The sequence below is a fragment of the Eretmochelys imbricata genome, chromosome 10, assembly GCF_965152235.1.
Source record: "Eretmochelys imbricata isolate rEreImb1 chromosome 10, rEreImb1.hap1, whole genome shotgun sequence".
NCBI lineage: Eukaryota > Metazoa > Chordata > Testudines > Cheloniidae > Eretmochelys > Eretmochelys imbricata.
Genome location: NC_135581.1, coordinates 76461058 through 76474456, shown reverse-complemented (window position 1 = coordinate 76474456; position 13399 = coordinate 76461058). Strand labels below are relative to the sequence as shown.

General features: G+C 36.7%; 1 protein-coding gene across 8 annotated transcripts in view; it reads right to left on the bottom strand.

The window, feature by feature from the left end:
- Positions 1-13399, bottom strand: part of MEF2A (myocyte enhancer factor 2A) — a 163339-nt gene that overhangs the window by 80363 nt on the left and 69577 nt on the right. For all 8 annotated transcript variants that reach the window (XM_077827397.1, XM_077827396.1, XM_077827401.1 and 5 more), the window contains one exon: positions 7948-8151. In XM_077827397.1, coding sequence (XP_077683523.1) covers positions 7948-8151 — 204 coding nt within the window. The remainder of the gene's footprint in view (positions 1-7947; positions 8152-13399) is intronic.

Below are 13399 nucleotides of genomic sequence, written 5' to 3'. Positions count from 1 at the left end.
TGCATTAACGAACTATTAATGCACTTCAGAGCTTGGTCCACAGCAGGCTGGGTGGGGCAGATTCACACCATAGCTTGCCATGAACTAACTGTTCATGAAGGCAAGCTCTTAAAGAGTTTTTCATCAACTTCACCCAAATGAAAAAAGACTATGGAATTCTTTCAAGTACCCTCAAAATATGGTAAAAGCATACTGTAATCACATAAAAAGGTAAAGAACTTAATTTCAGTGAGTGTGTTGGTTACCTGTATCCAGGGTCAAAAATCATAACAAAACAAAACGAGGCTGGTAAAAATAGGAACACTACACCTATCTTATTCCCTAGCTTTCGGCTTGTAACCTTAGTGTTTCCACACCAACTTCTCTGATCTCTACAGAGTTACACTTATCCTCAGGCACACACTTCATCTAGCTGTGGAGGTACATCTGCTTGTTTATGCTGCAGGCCTTGCATGTGTGGATGAGATCTGCATACTACACTCAAAAGCCATGGACCTTAACAAACAAGTCTCTTATAGTGCACATGCTGTTTTTGATCATAAGAGGATAGATACTCGTAGTTGTTTATAATCAAAGTGTGACCCAATGTTAAATGTATATTGCTCTTTCTACACACTAAATATTAGATTCAGAGCATAGCTTGTTTGCACTATTTTAGGAAATTGCATATTTGTGTACATCGGCTTGCTTCCAGTTAACATAACAGTAAGATACATATACTTTTTTTCACCTTTCAGCAACAGCAATGACAATCCACAAGACAGAAATAATACATGGATGCAAACCTACTATCAAAAAAATCATTAATGCCATGCAAAATCATCACAGGAAAAGCATTTCCCATTACGTAAGAGCTAAGCTAATTTACACAATCATCAAGATCACCTCAATTTATTTCAAACCAGGAAACAATGGTCTGGTGATCATTATTCTAGTATAGCAACATTGTATAAATTAAACTATACCAATTAATGTAGATATACATTTTTGTGATAGAGACTGTTGTACTTTTTCACAGTTATTAAACATCCATGCAGACTGTCCAAGATAAAAAGATCTACTGTAAAAAGAAAAGGAGTACTTGTGGCACCTTAGAGATTAACAAATTTATTTGAGCATAACCTTTCGTGAGCTACAGCTCACTGCATCCGATGAAGTGAGCTGTAGCTCACGAAAGCTTATGCTCAAATAAATTCGTTAGTCTCTAAGGTGCCACAAGTCCTCCTTTTCTTTTTGCGGATACAGACTAACACGGCTGCTACTCTGAAAGATCTACTGTGTACTTCAGAGTAAATAAGAAGGTCACTAGACAGAAGATTTTCTTACTGGTTATGAGTACATACAAGACTGAAAAGCAAGTTGGTGTTCGACTGGTTGGCTCCCTCCCCCACTACTGAGATAGAACTGCATTATATATTGTACCAACAATGCAAGGGGATAAAGCTGATCCTGAGGTGATTCTAAGCCATGACAAATATGATTCAGGATTCCTTATTCACCAAACTCAAGTAGGCAAGTGAATTTGTCAAGTGTTAACTTAGTTTTATTTATATCTTAATATATATATTAAGATATAATTAATTGCAGCACATAACGTAATTGTGTATATGCAATTGTCATTTAATATGTATAAAATAGAATTGATTTATATGAAGTTATATTCTTTTATATTAAACTCCTATGAAATGTTTCCCACTTCTTCTTAAACAACCATCTCAGTATCCAGTTTGAGCAAGATTTTGGTTACAACTCTGCTTCCAGTGAAGGGACAGTTAGGAGAACCACGCTATTCATTTCATGTTGTTCTTTGAAATTACTGGAAAAACAACAAGGAGTCCTTGTGGCACCTAAGAGACTAACAAATTTATTTAGGCATAAGCTTTTGTGGGCTACCCCTTTTAGCCCACAAAAGCTTATGCCAAAATAAATTTGTTAGTCTCTTAGGTTTCAAAGTAGCAGCCATGCTAGTCTGTATTCGCAAAAAAGAAAAGGAGTATTAGTGGCACCTTAGAGACTAACGAATTTATTTGAGCATAAGCTTTTGTGAGCTACAGCTCACTTCATCGGAATGCTGTAGCTCACAAAAGCTTATGCTCAAATAAATTGGTTGGTCTCTAAGGTGCCACTAGTACTCCTTTTCTTTTAGTCTCTTAGGTGCCACAAGGACTCCTCGTTGTTTTTGCTGATACAGACTAACTCGGCTACCCCTCTGAAACCCATCACATTTGAAATGACTGGACATCATCTCACAGTAATTGAAAGTCAACATAATTTCATCTCTTTCGTGACACTACAGTATAAACAAAAGGTGATGAGCCTTGTAGGATATAAGGGCAGTTTCGCCTCTTGAATGTGGAGGAGAATGAAGAACTGGAGTTTGCCATTTGATACTAAAGCAGAAGTATGAACTAACCACTTAGACACTGCATTTCAAAAAGATCAAATTTCAGATCAGTAGCCTGTAAGATACCTAACAGAGTGTTGGTACCCTTCGGCCTTGAAAAATATTAATACAGTGACTTCAAAGCAATGAATTACTTATACACATTCCACAACAGGTTAGATCAACTACTGTGGAACTTTCAAAAGCACACAAGTGATGTAGGAGCCTAAGCAACAATTTCAAAAGTGACAATCCTTAGGTGCATTGGTGTTGTAGCCGTATTGGTCCCAAGATATCAGACAAGGGAGTGAGGTGATATCTTTTACTGGACCAACTTCTGTTGATGAGAGAGACAAACTTTTGAGCTTACACAGAACTTGGTCCAATAAAAAAATATTACCTCACCCACCTCGTCTCTAACTCTTAGGAGCCAAAGTCCATGGGACTTAGCCTCCTAAGCACCTAAGTCACGTTTGAAATTGGGACTTAAGGCTTGTCTACTAAGTGAGATAATGCACTCCACTGGGATTTGATTTCTAAAGTGTACTAACGTGCTATGTATAACTTGGTCAGTGTAGACCTTGCTAGTGTGCGCTAAAGGTTCTCTAGTCTAGTGCACAGAACTAGATTAAAGTGCACTATGGAACCTTTAGTGCACACCAGCAGGATCTACACCGACCAAGTAATGAGCAGCACATCAGTGTGCTTCAGAAATGACACCCAAGAAGAACGCATCACCGCACTGTGTAGACATGCCCTTAGAGGCTTTTGAAAACATTCCCTTAATCACTAGAGCTTATCTCCAAAAAGGTTTCAGAGTAGCTGCCGTGTTGGTCTGTATTTGCAAACAGAAAAGGAGTACTTGTGGCACCTTAGAGACTAACCAATTTATCTGAGCATAAGCTTTCGTGAGCTACAGCTCACTTCATTGGATGCATCCAATGAAGTGAGCTGTAGATAAATTGGTTAGTCTCTAAGGTGCCACAAGTACTCCTTTTCTATCTCCAAAAAAACACTACTTTTATACAAAAATCAATCATAACCAATAACAAATTCCTAGGCATCAAATACTGAAAAATCACCTTAACAAAGAAAGACGTTTGGAGGGTATTTGCCAACATCACAGAGTAGCCAAACAGGTGACAGTTGTTCTCTTTTCACCTGTTTTACTTGGGAGAGAAAAAGCTTTCAGATCCTTTGGACTAAAGGATTTGGGTACTTTGGTAGCTAACCAGATTCTTGACTGCAGTTCATCTCTCCTTTGTTAAACTAAATTAGCAAACATTTCATCTTCAGTTCAAATGCTAATTGAATACTGCCATGGCAGAGTATCAATTGTTTGTAGAAAATTAAATTAAAGATAAATTACAGTGATGAAGTGGCAGATTTAAGATAAGAAAATTCAAAATTAAGGCTTTCACTTTGTCCCTAACCTATAATACTGGGTTTTGTTATTTCCAGGAACTATATATTTTTACTTCAATTGTGCAAGTTATTGCAGAACATATGAGTTACAGATAGTGAAGGTATAACCATGAAATTCTTGGATTTTGTCTTTTTAAATCAGGCCAGCAACATCAAAAATAAAACAATGGTATCTGTGAGGGGTTTTTTTTTTGTTTGTTTCTATTTTGACAGGATAGAAGAAGAGAACAAATAATTTTCACTATGGTCCATATCTAGTCTGGTAATCTTCTTGATCAGACAAAATGCAAACAGTAATATGATTATTTCACAGACATTAGAGATTTCTTAAAAGTGCTTAGACCATTGTTTTCATAATGAATAAGAACATAGCCATATGTAGAAGCATAATATACCATTTCTGTGACACAAGTTCAAGAGCTGCCTTCAAACTTCAGATCCTCAAGGATAGGTTTTGGTTTCTGATTAAAAGGATGTACTGTTTATCGTTCCTTTGCACTCAACACTGGCTGGTTACTAAGTTGCCCTACAAAAGATCAGCTGGGCATTTCTAATAACTCTCACAGTATAAGAACAAGGTGACACCCAATTAAATTTAAAGGCAACAAATATAAAGCTGAAAAAAATGTTTTTAAATACATACTATATGCAGGATTAAACCATGGAAATCGTTACCACAAGATTACTGCACAATAGCAGGGACAGCTATGAATGAGGTGGAATAAAGGTCATTTAGGAATGGGAGATGTTGGTGAAAGATTGTGAACTCTTGTGGCATGTACTGTCTTTTTTCCCCCTCTGTGTTTCTACAGTGCCTAACATAACAAGATCATTGTTCATGGTGCTAACGTAACACAATAATAAATAATAATTCTCCAGGATCTCCCACCTGGAGCTGCTAATATCTAAACTGCCTTTGAATGGCTAACAACCTTTTGTGAAATATATTCTGTATTTTTTAGGGAGAAAGAAGCAGCAGTAAGTTAATGGCATAAGAAAAAAAACTACGTTAGAATATCAGGATGCATCTAAAAATCATAAAAATAAAAAGGCGTGTAAGATTTATAAACCTTTCATCAGTTAAGCATTTTATACATTAACGTTAAGAGAAAAGAGGCTCATCCTTTTACTTAAAGTTTAACCTAGTGGAAAAAGACCACAATTATATGTCCCCAGAGCTCCCACTCAACTCCTTGGGAATTTACTCAAACATTATGTTAATGAGCATGGTATAAATACCTAGATACAGTAACTGAAATACAAAAACGGATCTCTGAAACAGAAGAAGCAGGATATTTATTTCTGTATATCCTGAGTATTATTCACAGCCCTCCAGGAACAAATCTTATCCAAATCAAGGAGGGGAAGTAGCTGAAGTTGAGCAAATATTTGTATGTTGGCAAGCAAAACTATCCCATCCTTCCCTCACCTGAAAAATTATCTGTTAATTGTCTGAGCAGCAACACCCAACAGAGCTAAACAGTAATTTTAGGCGATGAATTCAATGGTCTGAGGTCCCATGTTGAGAATGCAGTACTAGCTGATTTTAAAAAGCCATGCATGCCCCTTCCCTCCTCCACCCCCCACCAATGTTTTCCCTGTGAAGTGAGCATGAAATTCTACATTGTCCCTGAGATACTTTTCATAACAGAACTGAATATTAGCTACATAATATTACTTTTTTAATCTATTTTTTAATCTGAAATGTATCTCTAAGGAAAGAGGTCAGCCTACCTTACCTACCTCTGATGATCTTGGTCATCCATCAATAAGGATAATATCAGTTTTACTGGCCAGACAGGAGGAAGCAATTACTAGATATTTGTGTGAGCAACAGGAAATAGAGATCGATATAACTGTGATAACTGCATAGGGATGCATGCAGTTCTAGGGGCGAAAAACTCTTGAAAGGCGATGCATTTTCAAGATGACCCCTCAACTTGGTTTCTTTTAATTTTGCTAAATATGCATCCAGAAAGGGTTCAGAAGACATCATTTTAGGGAGATTCAGAGTCCAGAGGGCTGATCTACAGAGGCTGAGGGCTGTGTTTCGTGTAGGGCAGTGTTGTGTATAGAGGACAAGGAAAAGTCCCTAAAACATTAACTAATCTAGCTCTGATAATCTAAGAACTACATACAACAGAACTATAGAAAAGGCAATAAGGGTCTGTAGCAGATCCAGACACAATAAGAGGCTCCTTGTATGTTATCTGCAACAACAGAACTGAGGGTTAACCGTTTTCTTTCCCTCTGCTCGTAATTATATCGACTTTGTGCATACTTTATTTGTGTCAACCCAAAGATGTAATAACTGTTTCCTCAAGTCTATCCAATCAGGTATGTATTACCAGTATCAATGAATTATAAAGTTCATCATATAAATCTGGTAGGTTGACATCTTTCCCTTGCTAACCAACTGGGATATAAGAGCAAATATGAAGAGCTTGTTTACTCCCTGATTTTCTGCTGCTATGAATTCTGTTTCGAGATGGATCATAAACAGGACTAACTTCCTCATAATCTTGTGGATTTACAACAGAGTCAATCAATGGAGCCAAATTATCTATATTAATCAGCATTCCAAAACTGTCTCCAGTGGGTGAATGATGCGTAAAGTTTGGCTAGAACATTGGAGCTTCTAATTTCAATTGAAGCACAGACCAAATACCATCAGGTCTACTGGTAGCTATTGGTCATTGTGCAGCAGTGTTTGGGATCCTCACTCCTCCTTTTTTAAAAGTTTGAACCTCTTGTAACAAAACCCCTGAAGGGTTGAATCCAGCACCTCTGACTCTAAAAGCATGAGCCTCTAGTGCTTGACCTAAAGGACTGAGTCCATTAGCTTGGAGGCAGCAGCCAAATCAAGTCTCCATATATGGTCTAGCCACTAGAGGGGAACACAGAGAAATGCTGTTAGCATGTGTTACAAGACAACACTATTAAACTTCACTTACAAATTTATTATATACACATTTAACCATTACTTCCTCAAACAGTGAATGAGACCCAATTTTATTTAAATTGTAACATTTATGTTTGTCAATATATTGTTTCCAAGGGCACTGGATTCAATTTTTTTACCTAACGTGTTTTCAACGTTTGAGGATCTTTCTTTCTCATTAGACATTTTAAATCATAGAATCATAGAACATCAGGGTTGGAAGGGACCTCAGGAGGTCATCTAGTCCAACCCCCTGCACAAAGCAGGACCAATCCCCAATTAAATATAATATAAATATATAATCCTATTTTAAAAGATTAATGCTGAAGAAAATTTGTAGGGAAAATAATAAAAATGACAGTTATTTAAAATGTAAGACAATTTTCTTTAAAGGTACAGTAATACTAAGACTACCATAAACCTACAGTAGTGGAATGTTGAGAACTTTTATATTTTTCATATAGTGAACAAACAAGAGGACCAGGTACCTCCACATTCTGATTGTTTTTGTCCTCTCTTTTTGAGCATAACAGGAAAAATACTGAAAGGCTAAAAAAGTACAAAAGTTGTTTTAATACAAATTAAATAATTTATCAATACATTTTTGCCATAAAAATAGATTTAGACACTTTAGACACATAATAAAACGACACATAGTTGTGCAACAGATAAGACACAACAGACCAAATTCTGCTCAGTTACACTTGTGCAATCCTTTGAAAGCAGTGCAGTTACAAGAGAAGCTGTGCAGAACTTGGCCCATTAATATCAAGGAAAGATTTGATAGCTTTTATAAGAATTCAGCCACACTATGGCAAGGCTACAATTGAAAGGAAAATCCATAGTTTCTATTACTATTTAGTTTAGACATTCAACCAGAAAGTGGGAACTGATGAGTTCTCATAGTAGTTGTTCTTTAGCTATTAACACAGAAGCAAATAAATATCTATTAATAAATATTCACAATATTGGATTACTGTGGAAACGGTGGTTCTTTTGACCACCAAATGTGACATTAGCTATAACTGAGAAATACAGAATTGAAAAATAGCAAATCATATTTAATAACTACTGTTTTTAAAATGCTTACTCAAAAATATTTTACTTAACATACTTTAAACAGCCCTTTACTGCTCTACATTTTGCCAAAACAAATACTAGGAAGTTAAGAAAATTGATCATCTTTTCAAGTTGTTACCTCAACAATATCCGAGTTGGTTCTGCTCTCATGGGGTTCATTGTATTCTGTGTATTTGAGTAGAACTTTGTCCATATCAGTGCTGGCATACTGAAAGAGTTTGTTAGAACTGTTAAAAATGATGAGTGCTATTTCACAGTCACAGAGCACACTAAGTTCGTATGCCTTCTTCATTAATCCAAATTTCCTCTTCGTAAAGGTCACCTACACAAGGAAGAAGAGTGGAGGTTTTTCAAATGACAGAACAAAAAACTTTGAATGCCTATAATTAACACATAAAAAGGAGTGTCAGTTGATAGCTGGCACTTTAAACTTCTAGTAACAAGACATCTACTATAAGCATGCAGTCAAGTTTAACATTCACTGTGAATTCTCATTTCTCCTACTCAAATATACGGTCATGTCATTAACACAGTGTTATACAAGTGAAATAGAAGTTGATGGGAACAGTTTTCTACTAAAACCATAACTATACAAGAGCCAAACTCTTAATTGTAATAAACAAAATTAGTCTACTAAAAAAACCTGCTAAATGGATCTGTCCCTAGAAACTGTAGAGCCCAGATATACTGAGAGGGTCATACTTGGTGAGCTCTTTATAACTGATCCATGTAGTGATGTTATCCACTTACCCCTCATTGTCACTGAAAATTAAGATTTTAATTAGGGCTGTTTAACTGCAGTTAACTCACACAATTAACTCAAAAAAATTAACTGCGATTAAAAAAATTAATCACAATTTATCACACTGTTAAACAATAGAATACCAATTGAAATTTATTACATATTTTTGGATGTTTTTCTACATTTTCAAATATATTGATTTCTTTTACAACAGAAAATACAAAGTGTACTGTAATCCCTTTATATTATTTTTTATTACTGTAAAATGTAAAAATGTAAAATGATAAAGAAATAGTATTTTTCATTTCACCTCATACAAGTACTGTAGTGCAATCTCTACTGTGAAAGTGTAACTTACAAATGTAGATTTTTTTTTTGTTACATAACTGCACTCAAAAAAACCCAAAAAAACAATGTACAACTTTAGAGCCTCCAAGTCCCCTCAGTCCTACTATTTGTTCAGCCAAGTGCTAAGACAAACAAGTTTATTTACATTGACGGAAGATACTGCTGCCTGCTTCTTATTTACAATGTCACCTGAAAGCGAGAACAGGAGTTCATATGGCACTTTTGTAGCCAGCGTTGCAAGGTATGTACATGCCATATATGCTAAACATTCGTATGCCCCTTCATGCTTCAACCACATTCCGGAGGGCATGATTCTATGCTGATGATGTTTGTTAAAAAATAATGCGTTAATTAAATTTGTGACTGAACACATTGGGGGAGAACTGTATGTCCCCAGCTCTGTTTTACTCGCATTCTGCCATATATTTTATGTTATAGCACTCTCAGATGATGACCCAGTACATGTTGTTTGATTTACAAACACTGTCACTACAAATCTGACAAAATGCAAAGAAGGTACCAATGTGAGATCTAAAAATTGCAACAGCACTCGACCCAAGGTTTAAGAATCTGAAGCGCTGTCCAAAATCTGAGAGGGACGAGATGTGGAGCATGCTTTCAGAAGTCTTAAAAGAGCAACATTCAGATGCAGAAACTACAGAACACGAACCACCAAAAAAGAAAATCAACCTTCTACTGGTGGCATCTGACTCTGATGATGAAAATGAACATGCACTGGTCCGCTCTGCTTTGGATCATTATCGAGCGGTACCCGTCGTCATCAGCATGGATGCATATCCTCTGGAATACTGATTGAAGAATGAAGGGACATATGAATATTTCGCACATCTGGCATATAAATGTCTTGCGACGCTGACTACAACAGTACCATGCAAACGCCTGTTCTCACTCTTAGGTGACATTGTAAACAAGAAGTGGGCACTATTATCTCCTGCAAATGTAAACAAACTTGTTTGTCTAATCGATTGACTGAAGTAGGCTCTAAAGTTTAACATTGTTTTATTTTTGAATGCAGTTATTTTTTTAATACATAATTCGACATTTGGAAGTTCAACTTTCATGATAAAGAGATTGCACTACAGTACTTATATTAGGTGCATTGAAAATACTATTTCTTTTGTTTTTTACAATGCAAATATTTGTAGTCAAAAATACATCCAAAGTGAGCACTGTACCCTTTGTATTCTGTGTTGTAACTGAAATCAATATATTTGAAAATGTAGAACACATCTAAAATATTTAAAAAAAAAATTACATTCTACTATTGTTTAACAATGCAATTAATCACGATTAATTTTTTTAATCGTTTGATAGCCCTAATTTTAATATACATAATGGAAAAGTATGGAAAGCAGAACAAAAGTTGACAAAATCAAATGCCTCTATGCTGATTTTTATATCCTTTTATATTTAAATACTCTGAATATACATTCACTTTGTTCAATATTTCTTATTCTTTCAGTTATCTTAGAATGGGAACTGCAAGCACTTTGATAAATAGATAGGAAAAATGCTCTCATTTCATGGTCGCTTTAGTGTAAGTTCCTCTATGCCCTCAGCTATTGTGGAACAACAATTCCCTTCACTCAAAGAAACAGATACACAGACAGTAACCATTTACTAGGGGAACCTCGGATTACAGAACAGCCATGCTGCAGTATATTAGGACAGGGGCCCTTTTTATATCACAGGTCAGGTACTTAAATGAGGTAAAATGCTGAAAAAAGCTTTAATCCTAGACTTACAAAATACAAAGGAAAATTCTTGGTACATTAATGCTCTATAAAAAACATCAGTGTCTTCAAAGAATCTTGTGTATTATAGGTAGCTGGAAGGCAAGGGCAAGAGAACCACCACCAAAACCATGCTGAAATGTATACCAGCAAAATAAAAAAACAAACATTTTTAAACAATAAGGCATACATTCTCAAAGTTGTGTGCTGAGATTTAGTTGCATGATCCCTATTGACTTCAGCTTTGGGTAGGAAGATAGATGCCTGATTCCTGCTGAAGGGAACTGGAGTTCAGAAAACAAAAGAAACATTAATAGTATCATAACACCTTTCTCTCCTTAAAGCTGAACCTTGTTAACCAAAATACATAGCTTTCTCTATTTTCAATTTTAGGCAACTTTAAGGAAATATTTTTCATCAGTGGAAATTCATTGCTCACTTTCTCTTCCTTTATGTTTTTCGGTAAACCATAAAGGTGTTAAAAAAGCAAGATTTACCAAGTCTATCAAGGGCTCTGAAGAAATATTCCCACACTATATCATATTCCTCATTACATAACATAAGAACAGCTATACTGGGTCAGACCACTGGTCCATCTAGCCCAGTATCCTGTCTCTGACAGTGGCCAAGCCATATACTTCGGAGAGAATGAACAGAACAGGGCAATTTTGAGTGATCCATTCCCTACTAGGGTACGTCACAGCTATAGCCTGCACTAGTTGATGGCCATCAATCATCATATAGTTCTGCCATCTTAAGAGTTTACAGACTCCACTTTGGACCTATAAATTGCTATGTTTCACTTAGCTGACTGTCACAGAAGGCTGTGGCTGGAAGGGCAAAAACATGAAACACTATCCAATACTTTTGGTTTGCCAATGTTAATTGAAGCCTCAATCCTAGATTAATACAAATTCAGCTCGCCAACCTATGATCATTCTCCCACATTGTGAACATTGTAATGGACTTGCCCTCAGACCACCACTTGAAGATGAAGCAGTTACACTAAGGTAGATTTTTTTTTTAACCTAGTGGACAGAAGTAATTTAACCAAATTACTGCCAAAAAGTAATTTAACTCATTGTAGAGTATTTTACCAAATGAAATGCTATCATGTGCCATTTATTATTCAGGCACCTGAAATTTTAGCTAAAACTCAGAGACAACAAACAGAACTTTTTTGGGTGGAGGGATAGCTCAGTGGTTTGAGCATTGGCCTGCTAAACCCAGGGCAGTGAGTTCAACCCTTGAGGGGGCCATTTAGGGGTCTGGGGCAAAAATTGGGGGTTGGTCCTGCTTTGAGCAGGGGGTTGGACTGTGGTCCCTTCCAACCCTGATATTCTATGAACTTCTGGGCTTCCATATGATGCCTGATCAAGCACTCAACACAAACAGGTTTCAGAGTAGCAGCCGTGCTAGTCTGTGTCCGCAAAAAAAAAAGGAGGACTTGTGGCACCTTAGAGACTAACATTTATTTGAGCATAAGCTTTCGTGAGCTACAGCTCACTTCATCGGATGCATGCAGTGGAAAATACAGTGAGGAGATTTATATACACAGAGAACATGAAACAATGGGTGTTACGATACACACCGTAACGAGAGTCATCAGGTAAGGTGAGCTATTACCAGCAGGAGAGCAGGGAAAAAAAACTTTTGTAGTGATAATCAAGGTGGGGCATTTCCAGCAGTTGACAAGAACGTCTGAGGAACCGGGGGGGGGGGGGGGGGGCGGGGGTGGATAAATATGGTGAAATAGTTTTACTTTGTGTAAAGACCCATCCACTCCCAATCTTTATTCAAGCCTAAGTTAATTGCATCCAGTTTGCAAATTAATTCCAATTCACCAGTCTCTCGTTGGAGTCTGTTTTTGAAGTTTTTTTGTTGAAGAATTGCCACTTTTAGGTCTGAAATCAACACCCTGATTATCACTACAAAAGGTTTTTTCCCCCCTGCTCTCCTGCTGGTAATAGCTCACCTTACCTGATCACTCTCGTTACAGTGTGTATGGTAACACCCATTGTTTCATGTTCTCTGTGTCTATAAATCTCCCCACTGTATTTTCCACTGAATGCATCCGATGAAGTGAGCTGTAGCTCACGAAAGCTTATGCTCAATTAAATTTGTTAGTCTCTAAGGTGCCACAAGTCCTCCTTTTCTTTTTGCGGATACAGACCAACACGGCTGCTACTCTGAAACCTGTAATATAGAGATAACTGATTACCTTACACAAGCGTTGTGATTCATAGATTTTAAGGCCAGAAAGGACCACTGCGCTCACCTAGTCTGTTTTGTGGAACACAGACCAGAGGACTTCTCTGAATTAATTCCTGTTTGAAGTAGAGCAGACCTTTTAGAAAAACATTAAATCTTGATACATACATACACATTGCCAGACAAAAAGCTATGATAACCATGTGACACCATGCAATAACCAGGAGTATGATTAATGCAGTTTAGCATTTGTGGTTATTAAATTAAATTCTTTTTAAAACAAACATTTGATTTTTTTTCCCCCTTATTCACCACCCAATGGTGTCACTTCCAGGAAAAATTAATGTTGTCATGGTATTTAACTATGCATTCCCAAATTTTAATATGTTTGGCTTTCTTTTTGAAGTTTGTCCATAATACCAAATTTCCTGGGTTTATAATAGGGATTGGCAACCTTTGGCACACGGCCCACCAGGGTAAACCCCCCTGGCAGGCCAGGCCAGTTTGTTTACCTG